This window comes from Pantherophis guttatus, chromosome 6 (assembly GCF_059756535.1).
Source record: "Pantherophis guttatus breed Tessera chromosome 6, ASM5975653v1, whole genome shotgun sequence".
In the NCBI taxonomy this organism is placed as follows: Eukaryota; Metazoa; Chordata; class Lepidosauria; order Squamata; family Colubridae; genus Pantherophis; species Pantherophis guttatus.
This window is the reverse complement of record NC_142068.1, coordinates 76,624,355-76,650,537: the sequence shown is the minus strand read 5'-3', so window position 1 is coordinate 76,650,537 and position 26,183 is coordinate 76,624,355. Positions and strand designations below refer to the sequence as shown.

General features: G+C 40.9%; 1 protein-coding gene across 6 annotated transcripts in view; it reads right to left on the bottom strand.

Moving 5' to 3' along the window:
- Window positions 1-245: 245 nt before the first annotated feature.
- ASCC1 (activating signal cointegrator 1 complex subunit 1) overlaps window positions 246-26,183 on the bottom strand; it is a 119,516-nt gene continuing 93,578 nt past the window's right edge. For all 6 annotated transcript variants that reach the window (XM_060682262.2, XM_034425992.3, XM_034425993.2 and 3 more), the window contains exon 10: window positions 246-973. In XM_060682262.2, coding sequence (XP_060538245.2) covers window positions 857-973 — 117 coding nt within the window. In that variant the 3' untranslated portion in view covers window positions 246-856. The remainder of the gene's footprint in view (window positions 974-26,183) is intronic.

The following is a 26,183-nucleotide window of genomic DNA, read 5'->3' as shown; positions in this document are numbered from 1 at the left end:
GAGGTGCTTTCTCATTTCCAGTTCTATGGAACAGGCTCCCCTCACAAATTAAATTGGTATCTTCGTTAATGCCTTTCCAGAAGACGACAACAAACACTTTTCCGAAGGGCCTTTGGTGATGATTCTTTTGCCATCATTTTTACTACTATGGTTGTTTTTGGACTGGCCGCTAATTTTCTGACAATGATTGTAATTATGTTTTGATTTAATTCTCTTAATGAGTTTATTTACCATGGATGCTTTAATTATATTTGTAATGTGCATGTTTTAATTATTAGTTCTAAACCACTATGAATCCTTGACAGATTCAGCACGTTAGCTGTAATAACGAAACAACAACAAAAAAACCAGCAAACCACAAAAATGCAAATATATTGCCGTTCGCAGTTAAAAGGAAAAACTATCACAAGGTTACCAAAGGGAATGGTTTTTGTTTTGAAAGCTACAAAAGACTTAGATTTCAGGGCAATCTGAAGTGCCACAAAAAGATGTTATTTTCCCCGCTTTGAAAAGTTAGCCATTAAAAATAATTAATGGGTAATTTCTGTACATTTATAGCTTTCTAAATGCAGGTACTATTATGTCTTTTATTTCCACCTTTTTTTCCCCCCCAACAAACCACCTGCCAACCAGAGTCACTTTTTTGATTGCATAGATATTTTCTTTCATTCAATTTAGGCCAGGGTTGTTGTTTTTTTTTTTTTTGCCCAGATATTGGCAAAGTTCTAAGGTTGATTCGGGAGGACAGAGCGAGCCTGATCTAATAGCAGGGCAGGTTTAAATCATTATTGCCTTGTATATTAGAGACTCCTGGATCTCATTATGGGCAATCTATCGGGAAAGATGAGTCTGCAATTCAGAAGAAATTGAGCTGCCCAGACGAGGCGTAGTAGCCCGAGTGGTCAGTGGAGAATCGTTGTGAGAGGTAGACGGAATTCAGCTGCACTTCTCCAAATTCGAAGTTCTCAAAGAGCTGAAAGAGAGGAGAGAGGACTCATGAAATTATAAACCTCAAAAGAAAAAACAATTGCGACCAACCTGCCTTCCATTGAGGACCTGTATACTGCATGAGTCAAAAAGAGGGCTGTGAAAATATTTACAAACCCCTCGCAATTGTTTCAACTCCTACCCTCAAAACGACACTATAGAGCACTGCACACCGGAACAACACAAGACACAAGGACAGTTTTTTCCTGAATGCCATCACTCTGCTAAACAAATAATCCCCTCAACACTGTCAAACTATTTACTAAATCTGCACTACTATTAATCTTCTCATCGTTCCCATCACCCATCTCCTTCCACTTATGACTGTATGACTGTAACTTTGTTGCTTGTATCTTTTCGATTTATATTGATATTGATTGTTTCCTGATTGCTTATTTGTACCCTATGACTATCATTAAGTGTTGTACCTTATGATTCTTGATGAACGTATCTTGTCTTTTATGTATACTGAGAGTGTATACACCAAGAAAAATTCCTTGTGTGTCCAATCACACTTGGCCAATAAAGAATTCTGTTCTGTTCTGTTCTGTTCTGTTCTGTTCTGTTCTGTTCTGTTCTATTCTATTCTATTCTATTCTATTCTATTCTATTCTATTCTATTCTATTCTATTCTATTCTATTCTATTCTATTCAAGAGTACACTCGGTATGTGTGTGTTTGTGATCCTTGTAAACCATCTTCCAACACATAATTGATACACGTTCCATGATTTTCTTTTCCCCTTTCCTTCCCCTGTCCCAGATTGAAAAAACTTGTAAACATGTTTTTTTTTAACTTATCAGGATATATTTTTTTTAACCCAACAGGAAGGGAGTTTCTGAAACTGCAGAGTACCAACAATATTTTTGCTCCATTTGATCTATGGCAGGAAGAGGGCAAACCCAACCTCTTGGCTGACATTTTTTAACCTACTTTACATTGCCAAAAATTCATTTTGAAAAGGTGCAGAAAGGAAGGCTAAACAGCTAGAAGATATGTGGTTTTCTCTATGACAGTCTCTACAGGCAGTTGGGTCCATCACCTCATGTTTTCATAGCTAAAGGTAAAGGTAAAGGTTCCCCTCGCACATAAGTGCTGGTCATTCCTGACTCTAGGGGGCGGTGCTCATCTCCGTTTCAAAGCTGAAGAGCCAGCACTTCCAAAGACTTCTCCATGGTCATGTGGCCGGCATGGCTCAACGCCAAAGGCGCACGGAACACTGTTACCTTCCCACCAAAGGTGGTCCCTATTTTTCTACTTGCCTTTTTTACGTGCTTTCGAACTGTTAGGTTGGCAGAAGCTGGGACAAGTAATGGGAGCTCACCGCTTTACACGGCACTAGGGATTCGAACCTCTGAACTGCCGACCTTTCGATCGACAAGCTCAGCATCTTAGCCACTGAGCCACCGCATCCCATTTTCATAGCTAGTCAGGCTCTAATATAAAGTTACTAATATACATTTACAAGTGATTGATGAGGAAGAATTTGAGAAGAATAAATAATGAGATTATGAATAAATATTTGTATATATATGTGTATGTATCTCTCTTTGGGCACACATGTGTGTTTATACATGCACAGGCATACACTCAATTTGATTCTTCTTTGAGAATATCAAAGGAATTACATGCAATATCTAAAGACAAAAACAATAATCCTTTCCTTGTTAGAAACTTCGTAATTTTTTCCCCTTATGAGTAACAGAGTTGGAAGGAACATTGGAGGTCTTGTAGTCATGTGGCACTCGGGTCTCGAACCTGGGCTGCTGGCTTTCCAGCTGACAAGCCTAGCGTTTTAACCGCTGAGCCATTGTGCACCCCACAACTTCTGGAGGCATGAATAAATCTGCAAGGAGCATTTAGTATTGCTGCCAGGAGCTACATGTAATAGTATCTGGCCTATGGCCCATCAGTTAATCATCTCCGTTTTTGACATTTGACATTTCTTGTTTACACAACCCTTTGGAAGACATAAAAAGAAAAGTAATAATCGTTATCAGCTCCCCAAACCAACATGCTGCTTTTCTTAAAAGTCCCTTTCTACTGAAATATGATTGCAGCTCTTCATCACACAAGAGAAGTTTAATTACTGCTTCCACCGATTATACAAAGAAGGCCTGCACATCAAAGAAGATAGGGCTCTGGCACCCAAGCTCCAACAATAAACCTTTAATTTGCTTAGTCAAGACCGAGTAGGTGTTTTTGCAATGGGGGAGGAGGGTAATGAGGCAAGGAGAGAAATTTCTAATTTATGTAGATTACTAATCTGCAATTAGTGTATCCACCTCTATCCATCTATGGCCAGTTTGTCCAAGTCAGAATAATGAAATGAGAAACACGATGCTCTTCTTCCAAAATACCAGCAATAGAGCTGTTCAAGGGCATTTGCACGCTCACGTATGTTCAGTTCAGGAGAAAGCTGCTTCAGCAATTAGCACGATACAGGAGACAGATGTGTATGTATATATATATATATATATATATATATATATATATATATATATATATATATATATGAATACATTATTGTAGGAACTCAGTAGTTATTGCTGTGAAGAACCATCGCATTCAAGTGGTTTTCTTCGTTCCATTAGAGAAGCAGGAAATTGCTCTGCCTTAAAATGAAAGTAACTCTTTTAGAAAATCTTTGAACAACTGCATTAATTTCAAACTCAGCTGAATGTTGCTGTGCCAAGGGTCAACAAAGGCTGAATAATCTAGTTCCCCCATTAAGACAAGCTTAAAAATCCATACTCCATCTGAGTACTTCTGCATTTTTTACATCTGTCCCCCCAGCCCTTAGTTCAAAATGGGTTCTAGCCAACTCTTCTTGCCATTAAGTTTAAAGTCATCCCAGTGGCTTTGAAAAAGTCTAGAGTTTCATTACACTCTATCCATATTTACCGTATTTTTTGGAGTATAAGATGCTCCGGAGTATAAGATGCACATTAGTTTTTGGGGAGGAAAACCAGAAAAAAAAAATTTCTGCCTCTGCCTACCAGCATCCATTGGTATTCATCTGGCTAGAGTCCTTGCAGCAAACAGCAAACAGCCTGGTCAGCTTCAGCATGTTATCGCAGCCTGATTTAGCACGAACAGCTGATTGGCGGTTGGATCGGCCACCTGGAATACAGCTAATCAGCTGTTTCAGGCTGTGGGGATCGCTACAGCACATTGCCGCCTCTGCATGCCCCATTTTTGGCCTCCGCGCGTCGTATTTCGGTTCCAGGTGGCGGAGAGTGACGGCAGTGGCAATGTGCGGAGGCCGAAAACACGGTGTGCTGAGGCTGAAAACACGACACAGGAGGCGGCGATTGGCGGGGATGTACTGTGGTGATTCCCGCAGCCTGGAACAGGTCTAAAACGGGGCATACGGAGGTAGAAAATGTGACGTGTGGAGGCCAAAAATGGCTGAAGGGTGGGGACTTGCAGATGAGCGGGGCTTCGGCAACATTTGGTGTATAAGACGCACCACAATTTTCACCCACCTTTTTTGGGGGGGGGAGTGCATCTTATACGCCAAAAAGTACAGTAGTTAACAACCCACAGATTGTCTACTGAAGTAATGTATAGGCAAAGGTCTCCCTGTCCAGTCATATCCCACTTGAGGAGGTGGTCTCATCTCTATTTCTTGGCCAAGGGAACCAACATTGTCCAAAGACATTTTCTGTGGTCATGTGGCCAGCATGGCTATATACCAAATGTTCACAGAATGCTGTTATCTTTCCACCAAAGTGGTACCTATTTATATACTTGCATCTGCATGCTTTCGAACTGGTAGGTGGGCAGGAGCTGGGACACGAATGGGAGCTCACCCTGTTGTGTGGCTCTCGGGCCTCAATCCCGGGCTGTCAGCTTTCCAACTGACAAGTTTAGTGCTGAAATTCAAATATCTGTTAATCTATTTCCAGAAAAATACTGAGTTCTCCCCAGCACTGATGATCTTAAATGGCTTTTTAGTGGTTTCCGGCTGTTTATTTTATGTTTTACTAAATGACCTGTTTAGTTGCATGCAAAAATGTAAGCACCACTGATCAAGCTGTACGCCCACATGAATCCTCTAAGCGCATAGATGCAGAGACAGACTTCATGTGATACAAAGTTAAGCAGGTATCTTTTTGTTCATGTCGATGGGTATTTGCTAATTACATGTGGTTGTTTTCAGATTAAAAATAAGCCAACAGTGAATGTAGCAGGTACAGAAGTATGATAGCCCTTCCAGGTGATTCAGCTTTATTTTGAAAGCTCTGAAGAGACCAATAATGCTGAAAACGCGATCGAATCGTGAGACCTACAAAGGAATCAAAGCAATTCCACAAGTGAACAAATACTGCAACCCCTCACTAACTTCTCAGGTCTACCTACTTTGAACAACACGAGCTCCTCAAAGTAGTTGTCTGAGCAACTGAAAATTAAGATCATTCACTCTTACAAAGCAGGGCTACTTAAAAAACCCTCTAGATATCTTCAAGTAGCAATTTCAACTGTGAGAAATGCTGTTAAATAATGGAACTTAAGTGCATTTGTTGAAGTCAGGGCAAATGCTGCTCCCCTACAAAGCGACCTTGACTATGTGTCAGAATGGTCAAACAATTGGCAACTCCAAATCTCAACCAACAAATGCTCCGTCTTACACACTGGAAAAAAATATCAAATACAAGCTGGGTGGATACGACCTCATAGACGACCCCTCACTCTGTCAAGGACCTTGGAGTACTCGTCTCAAATGATCTAAGCGCCAGAACTCACTGTAACAGCATTAAGAGTTGTAAACCTAATCTTGCGAAACTTCTTCTCCAGTAACATTGTACTACAAACTAGGGCATTCAAAACCTTTGCTAGACCAATTCTCGAATACAGCTTGTCCGTCTGGAATCCACACTGTATATCGGACATTAATACAATTGAGCGAGTCCAGAGGTATTTCACGAGAAGAGTCCTCCACTCCTCTGCTCGCAACAAAATACCTTATGCCGCCAGGCTTGAAATTTTAGGCTTGGACAGCCTAGAACTACGCTGCCTATGGCCCGACCTAAGCGTAGTACACAAAAGTATCTGCTACAATGTACTACCTGTCAATGACTACTACAGTTTCAACCGCAATAATACACGAGCACAAAACAGATACAAACTCAAGGTAAACCGCTCCAAACTCAATTGCAGAAAATACGACATCAGCAACAGAGTGGTCAATGCCTGGAATGCACTATCTGTTGTTACATCCTCAACTGCCCATAACTTTAACCTTAAACTGTCTACCATGGACCTCACTCCATTCCTAAGAGGTCTGTAAGGGGCGTGCATAAGCGCACCAGCGTGCCTTCCGTCCCTGTCCTACTGTCCCCATTTATTCGTACCCATTTCCTGTATTAATATCCATGTTTATACTTATTCCTGTTATCTTGTATATGTTTGATAAACTAAATACATAAAAATAAAATAAATAAAACATGAAAAGTCAAGAAAAATATCTGGTGAAACCATCTGAAAACTGGTCAGAACCCACCAATCACTAAAAATAGCCTGCTGAAAAAGTCTGGCTGATCTGAAGTAGCTGTCCCCTATATAATTTCACTGAAACAACAATAAGCAGCTGTATGGGAGAATTGCCAGAGGGAAATATTTTCTCTGATTTTATCACAAAGTCATTGTAAAATATGCAAAAGAATCAATTGTTCAGACCAAAGCCCAGAAGACACATTGTAAGGGAAAAAAAGGAAAAAGTGAAAGCATCTGTTGACGCTTTGATATTTTGGGTACAGCAGCCAGTGGCACAAGAAAAAAAGATATGTGCAGAAGATTGAATCCAATTAAATATCTACATTTCTGTCCCATAATCCGTGAAGAAATTGAAATGGGGCTGGATCTTTTTACAAGATAATGATTTCTCCCCTCCCACGACACAAAATAAATCAATCATGAAGTGCTTACAGGAAAGATAAAGATTTTTAAATGATCTTTGCAGTCCATAGATGTTAATGCTTTTTGCAATCTGAGGTGATCTCAAACATGCAGAGCAAGCAAGGAGACCTCAAGCTATTTTTGAGCTAAAAGAATTCTGATAGGAAGAGTTAAAAAAAAAAAAGATCCAAAAAAAAGATTTAATTGGCTACACAAAATATTTGGAAGTTGCAGAGGTAGGGCTGCATTATTTGGTCTCAAGAGAGGTGCAATGGTAATGATCTGAATCAGTTCTACTTAGTTAAGCAGACTAGTGTACAAGAAAAGATGTGGTGTTTGGCAGAATTTCAACAGACTTGAATCACGAAGAAAATAAGTGAAACCAAAAAATTTGGTAGTTAGAAATAAGAGTGAAATATAAATACTCTAGTTCTGGTTTATGTTGAATTCTGGTTTTTATTTTCAGCATATACTAAAATGAATATTCTTCAATTCAAGCAGAGTGGATAAAAATCAATGATTTTTTTTAAAAAAAATCAAAAAAATCAGTTTTTTTTATTTAAATCGGATTTTTTTGATTTTTATCAAATTTATTTTAATAAAAACTTTTGGGGTAAAAATCTATCGTAAGATAGTTTTCTATTTAAGATACATAAATAATTTAGTTTATTCAGCATGAAATGGAGCTTAGTTATGTAGCATGAGGCTGTATATTCTGCAACACTGGGACTATCGGTGAGTCAACAGTGGGTCAAAGGAGTAGCAGAGATGACAGTTGCTCTTTAAAAATTATGATTTAAATCGAGTTGATTTAAATCAAGCCTTTTTACTAGTGATTTAAATCATGATTTAAATTGTGATTTAAATCAACTCGATTTAAATCAAATCCACCCTGAATTCAAGTATATCATATGTGGGTTAGACAACATCACCACCAGATGGATTTGTAACTGGCTAACCAACTGCACAGGTAGTCCTTAATGGAACTGCATCTCCATGGACAGAAGTAAGTAGTGGGGTACTCCAAGGCTCTGTCTTAGGCCCAGTACTCTTCAATATCTTCATCAATGATTTAGGTGAGGATTGATGGGGAACTCATTAAATTTCCAGATGACACCAAACTGGCAGGAATAGCCAACGTTCCAGAAAATAGGCTTAAGATACAGAAGGATCTTGACAGACTTGAACACTGTGTCCTATCTAACAAAATGAAATTCAGTGGTGAAAAAAGTAAGGTTCTACATTTAGGCAAGAAAAACCAAGAAGAGTACAGAGAAGAGCAACAAAGATGATTAGGAAACCAGAGACTAAAACATATAAAGAATGGTTGCTGGAATTAGTTTAATGATCAGAAGAACTAAGGGTGACATGATAGCAGTCTTCCAATATCTAAGGAGCTGCCACAAAGAAGAGGGGAGTCAACCTATTCTCCAAAACACCTGAAGGTAGAACAAGAAGTCATGGATGGAAACTAATCAAGGAGAGAAGCAACCGAGAACTAAGGAGAAATTTCCTGACAGTGAGAACAATCAACCAGTGGAACGACTTGCCTCCAGAAGTTGTGAATGCTCCATCACTGGAAGTTTTTAAGAAGACAACCATTTGACTGAAATGGTATAGGGTCTCCTGCCTGAGCAGGGGTTGGACTAGAAGACCTCCAAAGTCTCTTCCAATACTGTTATTCTGTTACAAAATAAAAATATTAGCACTGGAAGCATTTGCAACTGTTGACTAATAACCAAAATTGGGATCCAAATTTCCATCGTAAGTTGGTGTGGTCATAAAGCGAGTCATCATGTGACCTCTGTCATTAAGCAAACCATGTGGTTGTTAAGTGAGTCATGTGGCCATTAAGCGGATATGCCCTTTCCAATTGACTGTCAAAAGTTGGCTGGCAAGGTTGCAACTCACAATCACCTGCAGGCGAGTTGCCGCAACCTTTGTAACTGCGAACCAGTTGCCAAATGCCTGAATTACAATCACAGGGCCATGGGGTGGTGCTTTAAGGACCAGTCTTAAGTCATTTTTTCCAAGGCTATCGTAACTTCGAACCATCATTAAATAAACAGTCGTAAGTTGAGGACTACCTGTTACGTTTGATACAGGATTCCATGAATAAAATGGACCCTTTCAAATTGTTAAAACTTTTTTCTACCTGGTCCTTTGAAAAATTCTAGACCCCACAAGAACATACATATCAGTGGTGGGTTCCTCCCGGTTCCGCCGAGCCGGTAGCGGTGACTATATGATGTCACCAAACCGGTTCTGCCCCACCCACCCCCTGCGTTATTCTTACCTTTTATTTGGCCCCACCCCCAATCTATTGCTGCCTCCTGAGTCCCAGCTGATGGGCTATAAGGAAAAAAACTGTTTAAACTCTTGCCAAGGGGCTTCAAAGGGCCGCCCTACAGCTGATCAGTGGTAAAAAGGCAGTTTGGTGGTAGACCGGTGCCTTGAGTAGACCGGTGCCTGCAAAAATACATGAGTAGACCGGTGCCTGCAAAAATAAATGGGTAGACCGGTACAGCTCTGCAAGCAGTTAAAAGCCTGGTAGACCAGTACCTCTACTAAATCCTAAAGAATTGTCACATGACCATCAAGCCATGCCCACAGAATAAGCCACGCCCACAGAACTGGTAGTAAAATATTTTAGAACCCACCCCTGATACATATGTGTTTATCCCTCTCTCTTTCTCTCTCTTACACACTGTCATGTTATAGTGAATTGTCTTCGGAACCAGTTCTGTGAATCCCTTTGAGAATGGTCTGTAAAAACCAAACCACAAAATGTAGGTTGTTACGACGATGAGCTTGTCGATCGAAAGGTCGGCAGTTCAGCGGTTCGAATCCCTAGTGCCACATAACAGGGTGAGCTCCCATCCCAGCTTCTGCCAACCTGGCAGTTCAAAAGCACGTAAAAAATGGAAGTAGAAAAATAGGGACCACCTTTGGTGGGAAGGTAACAGCATTCTGTGCACCTTTGGTGTTTAGTCATGCCGGCCACATGACCACGGAGACGTCCGTTGGCTCTTTGGCTTTGAAACGGAGATGAGCACCGCCCCCTAGAGTCTGGAATGACTAGCACATATGTGTGAGGGGAACCTTTACCTTTGCATGTTAGAACAGTTGGGAAGTGTATAGTTAAGGTGGAATAATTAGAATCCCTGCGCAATCAAGATTTGAATTTCTATTTTTGTTTAGCGACAATAAACAGCAGCAAAGGCTTTTCAGAAAAGAATTGTTCCAGCATACTATCTAATTTGGGGGCAAGAGGGGGGGGGTACATTAGACAATTCCTTGGGAAAATTGTTTCACACAATTATAGGAATAAAATATAACATGGAATGGAACGCGGCTTGTTTCTCCAGGCTAAAGATAAAGATAAAAATATCTCCTAGGTAAACTATATATGTATGTGTAATTTACCTAGGAGATATTTTTATTTTTAGACATATATATGCAGGGATGGGACAAGGGTTGTTTTACATAAAAGCCACTTTGATTGAATGCCATACTGAGCCAGTAATTTTTTTGTAGAGCACAGCACTTTTGACAGGGCACATATTTTGTATCTGAGGGGCAGACGAAGAATGTAAGACAACGCCTGCTTTTATTTTCCATATATTTTAAATTAGGAGCGCTCGCAGGTCCTCACGATCCTGCATTTATGCTTTCTCAGCATAAAAGGTTCCTCCCTGCACAGTGCACTGAACAGGAAATGTTACCTTGAGGCTGAGTAACTTTATAAAGGACGGAATATAGGTAGTCCATGACTTTCAACCATTCCTTCAGTGAATGTTCAAAGTTATGATGGCGCCGAGCGATGGGATTCACAACCGATGTCTGAAGTTGCAGGGCCCCTGCAGTCGTGTGATCAAAATTTGGGCCAGCCCACACTTAAACAACAGGGGCCCTTCGACTCCCTCCACCTGCCTAACACCCAGAGGTAGTATTCAGCCGGTTCGGACCAGTTCACCCGAACCGGTAGCGGAAATAGCGGGTGGGAAATAGCGGGTGAGCCTGCCCCCGCCCATCTGCCCAGGCTCTATACCATCCTATTTAGGCATGTTTTTGAGGCCAGGCGCATGCACGGAAGGCGCATGTGCCAGCAGGACACATGCGCGGAAGGCCGGGCGCATGCTCACATTTGCGAACCAGTAGGGAAAGTAAATGAATACCACCTCTGCAAACACCCCCATCTTGCTTGCCAAGACTGAAGTAGAGACTTGGGACTTTCAGCAATCTCAGCCAGTTGCCACTGCCGCCATAGCCTCTACAGGTAGTCCTTGATTTAAAACCGTTCCTTTAGTGACCGTTTGAAGTTATTTGGTGTCAGTCCTGGAAGCCATCTTTTACTTTGGATCTTCAGGACTGCCACATTTAGTGCCATGGGAAACTGGGAGGGGAGATTGTATGGAGTGAAGTGATTTCTAGCCATAACATTCTTTTCTCTGAGAGTCAAGGACATCTTGCCCTGCACCTGGGGTGGTGTGACTGGGAGGCATCTCCAGTTGGGGCGGTGTATTTATTGAACCATATGATGGACATGTGGGTGTTGGGGCAGGGACTTGAAGTTACTTTTTGGTGGGGAAAACCTGGAAGCTTTCAGATTCGGGTTTTCCCAGATGTGCCAATATGACATCTCTAATAAAATGGAACTTTGAGGAACTTGGAGCCTCGGAGTCTCCTTTCGTTGGGGGTGTTACTTGGAACCCTGACATTTGGATGTTTGGTAACGGGCTCATATTGACGACGGTTGCTGTCCCAGGGTCACGTGGTCACCTTTTGCGACCTTCTTGACAAAGCAAAGCCAACAGGGAAGACAGATTTCACTTAATGATGGTGCTCCTAACTCAGGAACTTCAGTGGTTCACTTAACAACTGTGGCAAGAAAGTCTGCAAAATGGGACAAACTCACGTAGCATCTGTCTCACTTACCAATGGAAATTTGGGGCTCAGTTGTGGTTGTAAGTCGAGGACTACCTGGACTTCACTGCAATTGTAAGTTGAGGTATGATGAGACCAGATTTGAATTTTCAGAATTTTCTGGGTGGCCATTTGTTAGGCCAGGGGTGGACAATTGTGGCTTTTTTACAACCTGTGGACTTCAACTCCCAGAATTCCTGAGACAGCCAAGCTGAGACAGCCAATTCTGGGAGTTGAAGTCCACAGGTTGTAAAAGAGCCACAATTGCCCACCCCTGTGTTAGGCAAATCGTTTTATCCAATGTGTGTTTTTTGTTGGAATCTGGGAGTAAATGCCAGAAACTGGCAAAAAAACCCTCACAAATTGTGGTCATATGACAACAGGACACAGCAAAGGGTTGTAAAGCTGGACAATCACATGGGAGGAGAGGGCATTGTAACTTTTGAAATTTTGTAAGTAACTTTTAGGGTGAGCAACTTCAAATGGTTGCTAAGTGACCAAATATAAAATTGAGGACTACCTCTATTCATTGCCCTCAGAAGATTTTCTTGCACAAATCAAAAGCTATAATGATATACTGAGCATTATTTAGAATTATATTAACTTGCTCACATAGTTATCCAAGAGTAATTTTAGTTTGTGGTAGTATATTTTCAGACTTAACAAATTTTATCGAAAGTGATTTCATTGCCAGACTGGGACATAATAATATGCCCCTATTTGTGCATTTTTACTATATTTTCAATACAGCTAGGCCAGGGGTGTCAAACTCAAGGCCCGGGGGCTGGATGCGGCCCACGGGGTGCTTAGACCGGGGCCGCCCTGGAAATAGCAAAGGACTGGCCCACAGTGCTTCTGCCAGTGAAAATGGAGCTCGGGAGGCCTGCTCTGTTTTTACTGGCAGAGAGTTGCAGGAGGCCGTCGCAGCCAAAAACGGAACTCTGGAGCGCTTGGGCCAGCACAGGCGCTCTCAAAATGAGTCACGTTGAACTGGCCACACCCACCCTGGCCACGCCTACCCCGACCCCCCAAGATGAAACACAATCCTGATGTGGCCCTCAATGAAATCGAGTTTGACACCCCTGAGCTAGGCTATGCCTAGTTCAATGGCAAATAATTAGGACATGTTAATTTTGAATTGTGTTTCCTGCTTGGAGTGCTCACCTGAGCCAATATTCAATCTGATCTAGCCAGTGACTCTCAGCTATAGATTATTTTATGATTTATTATTATTATTTTTTTTGGTAGCCTAATTTCCAAGCTCTCTCCTTTTACAATTACAGCCAGCCGACTCACGAAAAGGTACCGCCAGTTGGCTCACAAAAAGCAGTATTTTGCTTCAGGGGTAGATTGCCCTTGACAAACATACATTGGAAGTATAGATGGTGTGGTGATGATTCAGAAACGTGGGGAAGACAGATGCCAAGTTAATCCACACAATCCCGCTTTCGATTGGGGCTTGATCGTGATTGTGTGGTTGCATAAAAAAAGCTCTGCTTGACGCTTATAAATGAAAGAAAATGAAACCCATGAATCAGTAATAGCCAGAATATGATTCAATCTAAAAGGTGTTATAGAACTGCATTGAAAGAGAAGAAAAGAGCTATTCTAGAACTAATGGGGCAACGAACTACTGAAATGGCCAAAGATAAAGATAAAGATACCTCATCCTTTTGGCAGGTCATTGTACGTTATTGAGGACACCTTGACTCCAGCCTATCCTGGATGCCTTGTTATATATTGATGCTGGCATGGGAACAAAACTTTGACATTCTATCTGGAAGAACCTGTGATGATTCTTTTGACTATATCACTGGTTCACTTTCAATGGCGGCTTCCAAAATAGTGAACAGAGAACAAGCCGTTAAATCATCCAGTGAAAATGAAATCAAGCTCCTGATGATCCTTTCATTCTAGCAGAGATCACAATATCAAACAGAGACTGGTTAACTCCTGCTTTTTAGGATTATTGTTTGTGTATATAAGCAACCTAGCATATACTGTATGCTACATAGAGGTTTGGGATACAGCTGTTGTCCTTGTTATTTATTTATCTATTATTTTTATTTTTAAAAAAAGGTTATAGCAATGATCCTGCCAGCTCAAGACTTGTAAGTCTACATCGAATATAATAAGCAAATTAAAATCCAGGAATTGGAACTGGAAACTCTGCAATTGGTTTGTTCAGGAGAATATATTGGAGGATGAATGCTGTGGTGGCCTTCAGAGCAGGAAGATCTACTATAGATTACTGTCTGAGTCTGCCAAGTTTGGTGGAAAAATACTGTACACATCAGGGGTGAAATGCTACGGGTTCGGACAAACCGGAAGCGATGGCGGCGGGTGGTTCCGAGAACCGGTAGCGATGGCAATGCGAGGCTCCGCCCACTGCCCGGTCGTCGGTTTTAACCAGGAAGTAACCTGGTTTTTACCCTGTACGCATGCGCAAAAGGGTTTGCGCATGTGCAGAGAGTCCGCGCACGCATGTGACACGTGCACTTCTGAACCGGTAGGGAAGGTAAGTAGATTTCACCCCTGGTACACATGCAGAAAAATGTCTCATCTGCTGTTTTGGTGGACTTTAGGACTGATTTAGGGCATCTTTTAATGGAGAAGGGGCAGCAATGGCTCAATAGTTAAAGATACCGAGCTTGTCAGTTGGAAAGCTGACAGCCTGGGTTTGAGACCTGGGTGCCACACAACTGGATAAGGTCCCTTTACTTTCCTCAGCTTCTGCCTATCTAGCAGTTCGAAAGCATGCAAGTGCAAGTAGATAAATAGGTACCATTTTGGTGGGAAGGTAATAGCATTCCATGAGCCAGATGACCACTGAAATGTCCAAAGCTAAGAAACAGAGATGAGTACCACTCCCTAGAGTCAGACATGACTGGAAAAAGGAAACCTTTACCTTTACCTTTTAATGGGGAAAACTTAAAAACTCTTCTATTGATCTGCTACTGTTGATACTCAAATGACACATGATAATACAAGACTGAGAATGAAATGTGATCACTCCGGAGAGCTCCTTGAGAGGGTAAAACAAGGTTAGCTTTTGATTCCTTATTCCTGATATTTATATAAATTCTCTCATCAGAATCTTCAGGGGACAGTATTGCATGCCAGAATTGCAGACAAATATCTTTCTATTTTCTTTTATGCAGATGATGCTGTCATTTTGCCATTGACCTAGACGAGATTAGATCCTTTAAGGTCCTTGTTCAACATCACCAATAGGGCCAAGGTAGTCATGAAATATTATAAAACAAAGCATGTGTTTTTTTTCCAATCCTACAAAATTCCACAGCTGGTGTATAGACATCCGTGACACAGAATACCATACTTTTCGGAGTATAAGACACACTTTTTCTCCATTAAAAGAGGGTGGAAATGTTGGCGTGCCTTATACACCAAATCAGACATTTTTAGCCTCCCGAAACCGCGCCCCGCACATCCCGTTTTTGCCAAAAACAGGCCCGTTTTTTGCAAAAATGGGATGCACAGAAGGTTTGGGAGGCCTGCAGAGTGCTCCTGGGAGCTAGGGAGGACAAAAACACAATGCGTGAGGGGTTTGGGAGGCCAAAAATGGGCCTGTTTTTGCACAAAAACGGGGCACGCAGAGGGTTTTGGATGCCTGCAGAGTGCTCCTGGAGGCTGGGAAGGGCAAAAACATGACACGTAGAAGATTTGTGAGGCCAAAAACGGGCCCTTTTTTTGTGAAAACGGGCCTGTTTTTTGCATAAATGTGGGCTTTTTTGCTCTCCCCAGCCCCCAGGACAACTCTACAGGCCTCCCAAACCCTCTGCACATCCAGTTTTTGTGAAAAACGAGCCCATTTTTCACAAAAACGGGACGTGCAGAGGGTTTGGGAGGCCTGCAGAGTGCTCTTGGGGGCTGGGGAGGGCAAAAACTTTTTTTTCTTGTTAACCTCTTCGAAATCTTGGTGTGTCTTATACTCAGGTGCATCTTATAGTCCCAAAAAAAAATACAGTAATCAAAAGTTTTAAATATTTGTTTCCAAGCTTCCTCAAGGAAACTGCTCACATTAAATATACTGTATGGCTCCCCCAAAAAAAGGGCCACAGCAACATTAAGATTCAATCGAAATCAGGAAAGGAACTTTATCAGCTATCAAACTTTTTGTAATGAATAAATTACACCATTATCTTATGAGGTGGAGTGGGAACCTCATTTCAGTAATGACCCCCTTGAAAATGTCCCATTTTTAGATGTTTCAAGTCACCCACTTATGTTCTTAATGTGGTTCTATGCCAAGAGGCCAGGTTGTCCAAAACTGATAATAATGTTTTATTTAGGGAATTTATATTGCTGCCTATTCGCCCATGGCAACTCAAGGCGGCTTACAGAATATTAGTTTGGTCACTTATCTTGAGAACCTGGCTAAGGCTTATTCTAGCACCAATGGGAGTTCTTCTTCTCTCTACATGGTAGAAAAGCACCAGACGTAATTTGCATTTCTATGCTCTTGCACCTGAATATCTATTACCTTCACGATCAGAAAAGATTAGAGAGGGGATCAAACAGATGAGCTGAGACACAGCATTCAGAATCATTTAAGCTGAGCTTCAAAGACTTTTCAACATCTTAGAGAATTCCAAAGATATGCTCCAGCAGTTTATCTTCTTTACTTATCCCCAAAATTGATGGGCACCTTCTACTTTCCTTCAGTGCTATCTATACTCTTGGCATTTTTGGGGGGAAGACAGGTTTTTATGAAACTTCAGTTCCTCAGGGATTCTTCCCATGTAATTTGGTTGAGAGTGAATCTACATACTGAACTGCAAATTTTATTCTGCTTCTCAAGGTCACTCAGACAAAATTTCTGTCCAGTTTCTCTTTGCTATCAGAGACTCTTAAAATGACATTTCTATTTGCAAAAATCTGCTTCGTAGCTGCAAGGACTCATTTTCATACTTGAAGCCCCCACAGGGATTGCCTTCAATAAGACATTTAAATTGAGTGTAGTCGGGACCTATTATGCCAATTATTTATTATTATTTGTTTACATTTATTTTAACAACTAATATAGTAGGTTTCTTTGCATTCTGAACAGCGACTGAAATAAATTTTGGAGTCTGGCTGTAATACTATATGTGATAGCCAAAAGCATCAAAGTCAAAAGTTAGAGATAAGGCAGTGAGATCTCCTCTTTGTCGGTATCTCTCTCCATTTTTGTTTGCCATTAATCCTCAAGCTCTGGATCAGTGGAGAATTTATGGGGTTAAGCTGCTATTTTCAACCTCAAAATGCAGATATACAGAGAACCTTAAATTACAACTACCCCTCGCACCATCAATGACTAGATATAACTTCCAGGGTTGCACCAATGATTATACATATCTTTCCTTGGTATGTTTCTTATGATTCTGCCTGTCCAATATCTAGAGTGCTGTAGGAGATGACCGGACTGAGCCTGAGGGAGGGGTCAAGCATGTCATCAGTTTGGACTCCCTTCATGCCCATAAGAGATCTATGTCTAGTCCTCCTTGAATTCCATTGACTCTTATCTAATTTGCTTTGACCGTTAGTAATTCAGATTTTTGTCGTGAACTAGCATGGATTAACCTTGTGCACATTTGAACAACCTTGGTTCCCGATTTCTTGAGCTTGACATGTGCTTTTACATTGCCAAATGTCATACAATAGAGACTGAAAGAATGGTACACCTGTTCCCCTTATTTTTCATAGGAATTCCTAACACCTGGTTTTAAGAAATAATCCTGTTTTAAGATTTCATACAATGTTTCATAAAACAGTATCCCAGCATCCTTGAATTGTGGGTCATCATATCAACTCTGCTACCATTAGGGTGCCTGAATTTTTAAATTAATTCCTCCTTCCTTCCTTCCTTCCTTCCTTCCTTCCTTCCTTCCTTCGGTGAAATGCTCCCAGTTCGGACCGGATCCCCTGATCCGGTAGCAATGACAGTGGGTGGTTTGGAGAACCAGTAGCAAAAATCCCTGCCCACCCCCCATGCCCAGCTGAGCTGCACGATCATCAGAGGCTTTTTTTTTTTACTTTTAAAAGCATTTTTTCTTTGGCCGAAAAAATGCTTTTAAAAGTTAAAAAAAAAAAGCCTCTAATGATCGCACAGCTCAGCTGGGATCGTCAGAGCCTTTTAAAAGCATTTTTTCTACAACCTCTTTGGCCAAAGAGGTTGTAGAAAAAATGCTTTTAAAAGTAAAAAAAAAAAAAAATGGCCACGCCCACCCAGTCACATTACTCCCCCCCCAAGCCACACCCACAGAACTGGTAGAAACAAATTTTACATTTCACCACTCCTTCCTTCTTCCTTCCTTTCTTCCCTTCCCTCCTCTCTTTCTCTCTCATGCACACACACACACAAAATTAAACAATCCCCTTAAGAGCCTTGAACTTTAATTCAAAGGAGCCCTTCAACTTTTTAAAGGGCATTGTTGATTTAAAAAGACCGGCCCGGGATAAGAGGTGGGTTTATAATTCCCCAGACATCAGTCACTCAATGTTCTGATTATCCGATTTCTGCTGAGCTCAACCATAATTGTCGGTGCCTACAAAATTTTGCTGAATTTACAAGAAAGGAGAAAATGATGTGGTGGCATCACGCTCTACGCTCTACACCTTTGGGGCGTGACACATGTATGATATGGCAACAGAGGTAAAGAAGGGAAGGGAGTTGTGACATGAGGCTGCTTCCATCAGTCCAACCCCCTTTCTCTCTCTGTATATCCTTGCAAGCTATAAAGAAAAATTTACAGAATCAGAAGGAATGTACTTCTAAGCCAGCTCTATTGTTTAATTAACAGCAAAGAAATGCAAAGATAAGAATGCAGGGTAGGCCAAAGCTTATACGTATTATGGTGGTTCTCCTCCTTTCTCTCCGACCGGTCGCAGTCTGTGTTGACAGGCGGGCAGAGGTCGACCCCGAGGCCCCTTATATGTGGGGTGCCACAAGGATCGGTCCTCTCGCCCCTTTTGTTCAACATTTATGTGAAGCCGTTGGGAGAGATCATCCGTGGTTTCGGGGTGGAGTACCATCAGTACGCTGACGACACCCAGCTGTACATCTCCACCCCAGACCACCCCAACGATGCCCTTGAAGTAATGTCCCGGTGCCTGGAGGCCGTATGGATCTGGATGGGGAGAAACAGGCTCAGACTCAACCCATCCAAGACCGAGTGGCTGTGGTTTCCGACATCCCGATATAGTCAGTTGGTGCCATCACTGACTATTGGGGGCGAAGCATTGGCCCCCACGGAAAGGGCTCGCAACTTGGGTGTCCTCCTGGATTCACGGCTGTCTTTAGAAGAGCACTTGACGGCCGTGACCGGGAGGATTTTTCATCAGGTTCGCCTGATCCGCCAGTTGCGTCCCTTTCTGGATCGGGACTCGTTACGCACGGTCACTCATGCCCTCGTCACCTCCCGTCTGGACTATTGTAACACTCTCTACATGGGGCTCCTCTTGAGGAGCACTCGGAGGCTCCAACTGGCGCAGAGTGCAGCCGTGCGGGTGGTGATGGGAGCTACGTGGCGCTCCCATGTAATGCCTCTCCTGCGCGAGCTGCACTGGCTCCCGGTGGTCTTCCGAGTGCGCTTCAAGGTTTTGGTCATCACCCTCAGAGCGCTCCATGGCTTAGGACCTGGCTATTTACGGGACCGCCTGCTACCACCAATAGCCTCCCACCGACCAGTACGCTCCCATAGAGAGGGGCTCCTCCGGGTGCCGTCGGCCAAACAGTATCAACTGGCGGCCCCCAGGGGGAGAGCCTTCTCTGTGGGGGCACCTACTATCTGGAACGAGCTCCCCCCCGAGATACGGAGGATTCCGGATCTGCGTACCTTCCGTCGCACGCTTAAGACGTTCCTATTCCAGCAAGCCGGCCTGACCTAAACTTTTCCTCTTTTAAATGGGAATTTTAAATTTGGTTTTAAATTATTGGGGTTTTAAAATGGTTCAGCCAAATTTGTTTAATTTGTTTTATCTCTATTTTAAATTTTGTATTTATATGTTTTATTTTATGGCTGTTCATCGCCCTGAGTCCTTCGGGAGTAGGGCGGTATACCAATCTAATAAAATGAAATAAAAAAAAAATACAATTGTTTAAAAACGTGAACTTGGTGCCTGAATGCGGCGGCTTTAGAATAAATAAAAACAGAAGACTGAGAATAAGAGAGATAGTAAGCATATTTGGCTTTGCTCTTCTCCAAAGAAAACTTTGCTAGAACAATTGATTTTTGGAACAGTAGCTAGCCGCATATTAATCACAAACATACTGATTTAAGGGACAATCATGCCTTTTTTTTAAAAAAAAAATGTCTTGCTTTCATTTCAGGACTTCTACTTTTTATTATCACATCACTTCATTCCCCCAGGCTTCAAATAATAAATTGACTGAAGTCCACAGGTAGGCAAATGAGGGCAAGAGGAGATTAGATTTTTTTTTTCTCAAACTCAGCTAAGAAAGAGGCTTTGGGGAATACAAATGGCAGCACAAGGGTTTGCGTTTCTCAAAATTAATCTTTTGATTTTTCCATTGGTTTTAATAGATTACCTTCTACTTCACATGCTTAATGTGATTTTCAGAAGAAAGACATTCATGGATGTTAGCTGGCAAACTAACAGGTATGTATTAAATGTATCCATGGAGTTTTCTATTCCTTTTGGTTCATTTTTCTCCTGTTCTACATCTTATACCACAACCAGCCAAAAAAAAAAAAAAGAAAAAGGGATAAATTGCTTTTCCATATTTTGGCCCTTTCGGGCTGTTGTAGTATCATTTTTCTTCACTCAGATGGAAGTTTATTTATTTATTTTATTTATTTATTGGTTGGATTTATATGCCGCCCTTCTCCGGAGACTCAGGGCGGCTTACAATGCATTAAGCAATAGCCTTCATACTTTTGTATATACCTGCTTGGTAGGGCTTTCGACCCCCCACCCCAAGCGGTGTTCTTTTTTATACAAAGTCATCTTATTGCCCCCACAAACCGGGTCCTCATTTTACCTACCTCGAAAGGATGGAAGGCTGAGTCAACCTTGAGCCTGGTGAGATTTGAACTTGCAGTAATTGCAAGCAGCTGGTGCTACTTTAACAGCACTTAGTCCACTGCGCCACCAGGCTCTTTTTTCTGTCATTGCGTTTTATAACATGCAAAGTTTTACTTAAACTCATTTTTATTTATTGATCTCCCAATCCCATAAGGATTTTTTTTTTTAAATGATGCATCTGGCTAACTGCACTTTTCTTTTGGTTAATATCGAACCACAAAAAAAATTATGAGTTATTTTTATCTCAGAAGTGGGAACTATCCTCTCTGAATCCAATTTATATGCAATCCCTGTTTTCTTCATTGTATGTTTCTATCCGCTAATATATTAAATTAAAAAGATTGGAGGAAAAATGTCATTAAGGTTCTTACTAAGTGTCTGGAGGTTTTAAAGGGGAATGGATGGGGAAGGCAAGACTGCATATCTCAGTCCTAGTGAGATAGAGTAGCGTTGGTTTTTCTGTGCTCCGGGATCCAGGGGTTTTTCATCTTTAAATCTTAATGAGGTAGTAGCAAAGTTGGCACATAATTTGCTGGTTCTCTTAGATTCAAGGACCGGTGGCAGCTACGGCTAAGGAGCTTTTGCACAAATTTCTACTGTGTGCCACAAGTGCTCATTCCTGGATCAGGAAGTCTCCTTCTGGGTGCAATTCAAGATACCAGTTATCACCTTTAAAGACTTGCATGGCACATGATCAGTTTATTTGAGGGATACCTGACTCATAGAGATTCTGCCAGTTCTACTAGATCTCACAAATTGGGTGTGCTCAGGTCCCCTATAATAAATGATGCCATCTTGTGGGAACATGAGTGGTGTGGTGGCCTAGAGGTGGAGCTCTTGCCTCACAATCAGGAGGGTATGAGTTTGATCCTAGGTAGAGGCAGATATTTCTCTCTCTGGGCACAATGAGAATATATCTGCTGCGAACTCTGCATTGGCAATAGGAAGGGCATCCGGCTAGTAAACATTCAGCTCCATTCAGTTGCCCCGACTCCACCCCGATGCAAGGGATTAAAACACACACACAAAACAATATTGTGGGATCAAGGGCTTATGCTCTCTCTGTTGTGGTACCTACATCATGGATCAGCCTCCCTCTCGATATCCAGAGTCCCAGCCTCTGGCTTCTCCTCAGTGTATTGGGTTAGAATGCAAGATGTACCCCAAAAAGGTGGAGCATGTGCAATTGAGTTGTAGGGTACTTTGATTATTGTACTATTATTTTAATTTTGTATCTTTTGTTTGAGTACTAGAAATTTTATTATATTGCTCTCTGTTGTTCGCTGCTCAAAATTCATATAGAAGATGGGAAGTCATATAAAGTTTCCCAGTAAATGAATACACATGGGTGTCAAACTCATGACGTCACGTTGTCATCACGTGATGTATCGCAACATTTCCCTCTTTGTTAAACCGGGGGTGGCTGTGGCCAGCGCATGACACATCTGGCCTACGGGTTTGATACCCCTGCACCAGGCTGAATGGATTCAAATCAATTATTGGGAAGCAAACATAGAAACAGATTGGGAATTGGTCAACTCTGGGGTATAGGTTACCACATGGGGGAACTTGTTTAGCTTATTGCAGTGTTTCTCAACCTTGACAACTTTAAGATGTATTAACTTCAACTCCCAGAATTGAAGCAATGCTAGCTTTGGAATTCTGAGAGTTGAAGTCCACACATCTTAAAAGTTGCCAAAGTTGAGAAACAATGTCTTGCTGACACAGATATTTTCCTATGTAATTCATGCATAAACTCAGAATCTATTGCACACGCCCGGTTTGTATTAATGAAAGAAAAAAGTCTATGCTTGCCAGACAAGGGATTTTTTAAAGGACAAACAGATTTAATAATCTTTATTGCTGTATGAAATATCAATATGCCCCAAAAGGAAATTCATTAGAGCATCAATATTAATATCTGAATCATCAGTTGAAGATATTCTAAAAAAGGGGTTCCCAACCGTCGGTCCATAGACTGGCATTGGGCTGCGGCATGCCAGAAACCGAGCAGCACAAACAAGCAAAGCCCCATCCACGGGATGCAGGCAGATACCCTGCGGTCCACGGTAAAACCTCTCTCTTTGGAACTGGTCCCTGATGGGTTGGGGGCTGCTGCTCTAAAAAATAAAATTATACATTTATTCTAAATGAACGTGGCTCAGACAACTTTGGTACCAAAATAATCCCTCTGTGCTCTGGGCAATGGGAAATTCAATTTATTAGGTAAAAGAATTTGGCAAAATGAAGAGTTATAGAATGTAAGTATTGGAAGAAATACTGTGGCAATCATCCAGTCCAACTCCCAGTTCAATGCCTCAAGAGCCTTGATAGTACAGTGGTTTAGTGCACCCTGTTATTAACACAGCTGCCTGCAATTTCTGCTGGTTCGAATCTCTCCAAGGCTCAAGGTTGACTCAGCCTTCCATCCTTTCTAAGGTAGGTGAAGTGAGGACCCAGTTTGTGGGGGCAATAAGCTGACTTTGTATAAAATATACAAAAGAATGAAGGCTATTGCTTAACGCATTGTAAGCCGCCCTGAGTTTCCGGAGAAGGGCGGCATATAAATCAAATTTAAAAAAAAAAAAAATGCTAGTTGAACCACAGTGGCACAATGGTTAGAGTGCAGTACTGCAGGCTACTTCTGCTGCCTGCCAGCTGCCTGCAATTTGGCAGTTCAAATTTCACCAGGCTCAAGGCTGACTCAGCCATCCATCCTTTCGAGGTGGGTAAAATGAGGACCCAGATTGTTGGGGGCAATAGGCTGACTCTGTAAACTGCTTAGAGAGGGCTGGAAAGCGGTATATAAGTCTAAGTGCTATTGCTTGTTCAACCTTTGACTGGAGCATCTCCAAAAGATGACCATCTAGCTTCTGCTGAAAACAGAAGCACAGGTACAAGAGAGTTTGAGGCAACTTCATTCACTGTTGAGCAGCCTTTGCTATTAGAAACATTTTCCTGAGGTCTAGCCGAATTAACAATTTAATTTGCAATCCCAATTTGATACCCATTTGTTTCCAAGATTCTGATAGTCTTCACATGATAAATGGCAGTATCAGAAGAGTGAACAACCCATTGTGTTTCCATAACAGCTGAAAGGTGCGAACACACACTTAGATGTGTCTTTACATCGGGGTGGTATATATATTTTTTTCTGATCAAAAGCTATACTTGGTGTTCTGAGTTGTCAGCTAAAGGAGGCATTCCATGATATCCCATCATCCTGGGATAAACTACAAATCACTGGTTTTATTTTTTCCTGAGCACAGCAATCTTTTTTTTGCAAACTTTCTCAATCTAATGCTATTGGGCTTTCGATGTCATAATTTTCAACCAATATGATAGAATTAAGAGTGGCAGTATTTTTTTTTCTGTTTGAGGGTTCTGCAAACACACGTTGTAATTTGAAACAATATCCCTAACTGGTGGGTTTAGACAGACTATTGTAAAACCAAATGCTTTAGGTTTCTCTTAATGTAAAGTGTTAGTATACTAAGTTTCATTGATCAATTAAATAAGGATAGATCTTACTATTTGAATAGAAATTACTATAATACTCTCACTTATGATTTATACTATCCTGAATTGCTGTTGCATTATTACTTGGAGAAGTATTAATGACCTGCAATTTTTAAAATAATATAGCCTATTCAGTTATGTCAAAGTAAGGCAATATTGAAAATTTTTATCTAACAAATTTAGTCCTATTTAATTCTATGATGATTGCAAATTCTGTGTTTATTTTTTATTTTATTTTCTATTACATTATTACAATTTTGATGCATTGTATTATTTTACCACAATGATATCTGTAGTGTTAATGTTATTAACATTCAATTATGTGAAGGTGGTGTATATATACACATATAAACACATATCCACACATACACAACAAATAAACATACACACAGATATTAACAAAAGAAAAAAATAGATAGGCAGATATTTAACAAAAATTAAAGTACCAAAAATAATTAAAGAGAGAAAGAGTCAGAAACACAAAGAGAAAAACCTGTTTTCCAACTTCATTTTATACAAGTGCTAATTTGCACTGTATTGTACTGTAATGTATTGTAGACATTTCAAATTCTGTATGTATTCATTTTATTTTATTTTATTTTATTTTATTTTCCTTTTATGTCATCCTCCTCTTTTCTTGTCTGTTGGCTTTCTTTTCTCACAAACACTTAAGAAAAGTATCACAGAAAAGAAAACAAATAATCTTTTACTACATTTCCTGAAAATAAAAATCAATGTTATTTCCCCAGATAATGTAACTTTGAAATGGGACAGTTATCTGAGAATATGAGTAATAATGACAGATGATCTTTTATCTGTGATGATCTCCCAGGAGATATTTGTACATGTGTCTTAAATTCAGTATCATCTTCCATTGTGGTAAATATTGTATTTACTGTACTTGTTTTTGTCCTTTTAGATCTGGGTTTATAGTCCATAAGGTTGATGAATCAGAAGAAAATAGATACTGGGTGACAGTTTTATTTTGTTTCAGGATAAGGAAATAATGTCAACAAAAAAATGTAAGCAAGCTGAAAGAAATATGTACCCTTTATTGCTTCTTCAAGCCATCAAAGCTTGGTTAAGATTTTGGCTGCTTGAAGGGTAGAGTAAGGATGAAATTGAACTCTTGAGGTAAATTAGGGATAGAGAGCATTAAATGAAAATATTTTAACTACAGTTTGCTAAAGTTCAAAATGAAGCTTTCCTAAATCATGCTTGTCACAAGCTAGAGGAGGTCAATTCACTCTATGAATGTCACTTGAGGCATAAAGATAGGCACCCCAACACTTCTTTGAATAAACTGATAAGAACCTTAGAGGAGAAGACAGATTAATTGCCCCAAAGAAGACGTTCCCATATGAGAAAGAAGGAGGGCTGGTGAGCTCCTGAAGAAATGTGGGGCCTTTTTGTTTTGCTTTTTTTCTAAAAAGAGTACTCTGGAGAAGAACTTAGATGGAGAAGTTGTAATAACAGGTAATTGAAAATGGGTTTAGATAGCATTGACTGTTGATGATTTGTTTTAATAATGAGCAAAATTGGCCGATGATCCGGAAATGAAAAGTTTTAATCTCTAGCAGCAGTGTTAATTTGAGAGAAGCTCAAAGATTCCCAAATGGAGCAGGGCTTAATCTAGACAAATCTGCTGAAGACTGGAAACCAACATGGAACAAAATCTGTCTACCACAAAGGGATGCAAAAAAGCCCAAGTTCTACCAATTAGAATTTGAGCCAAAAAGTAATGTTGCTAGCTTCAGAGAGAAATAATGCCAGCTAGTGCTCTTCTTTTCTACTTCTAAATA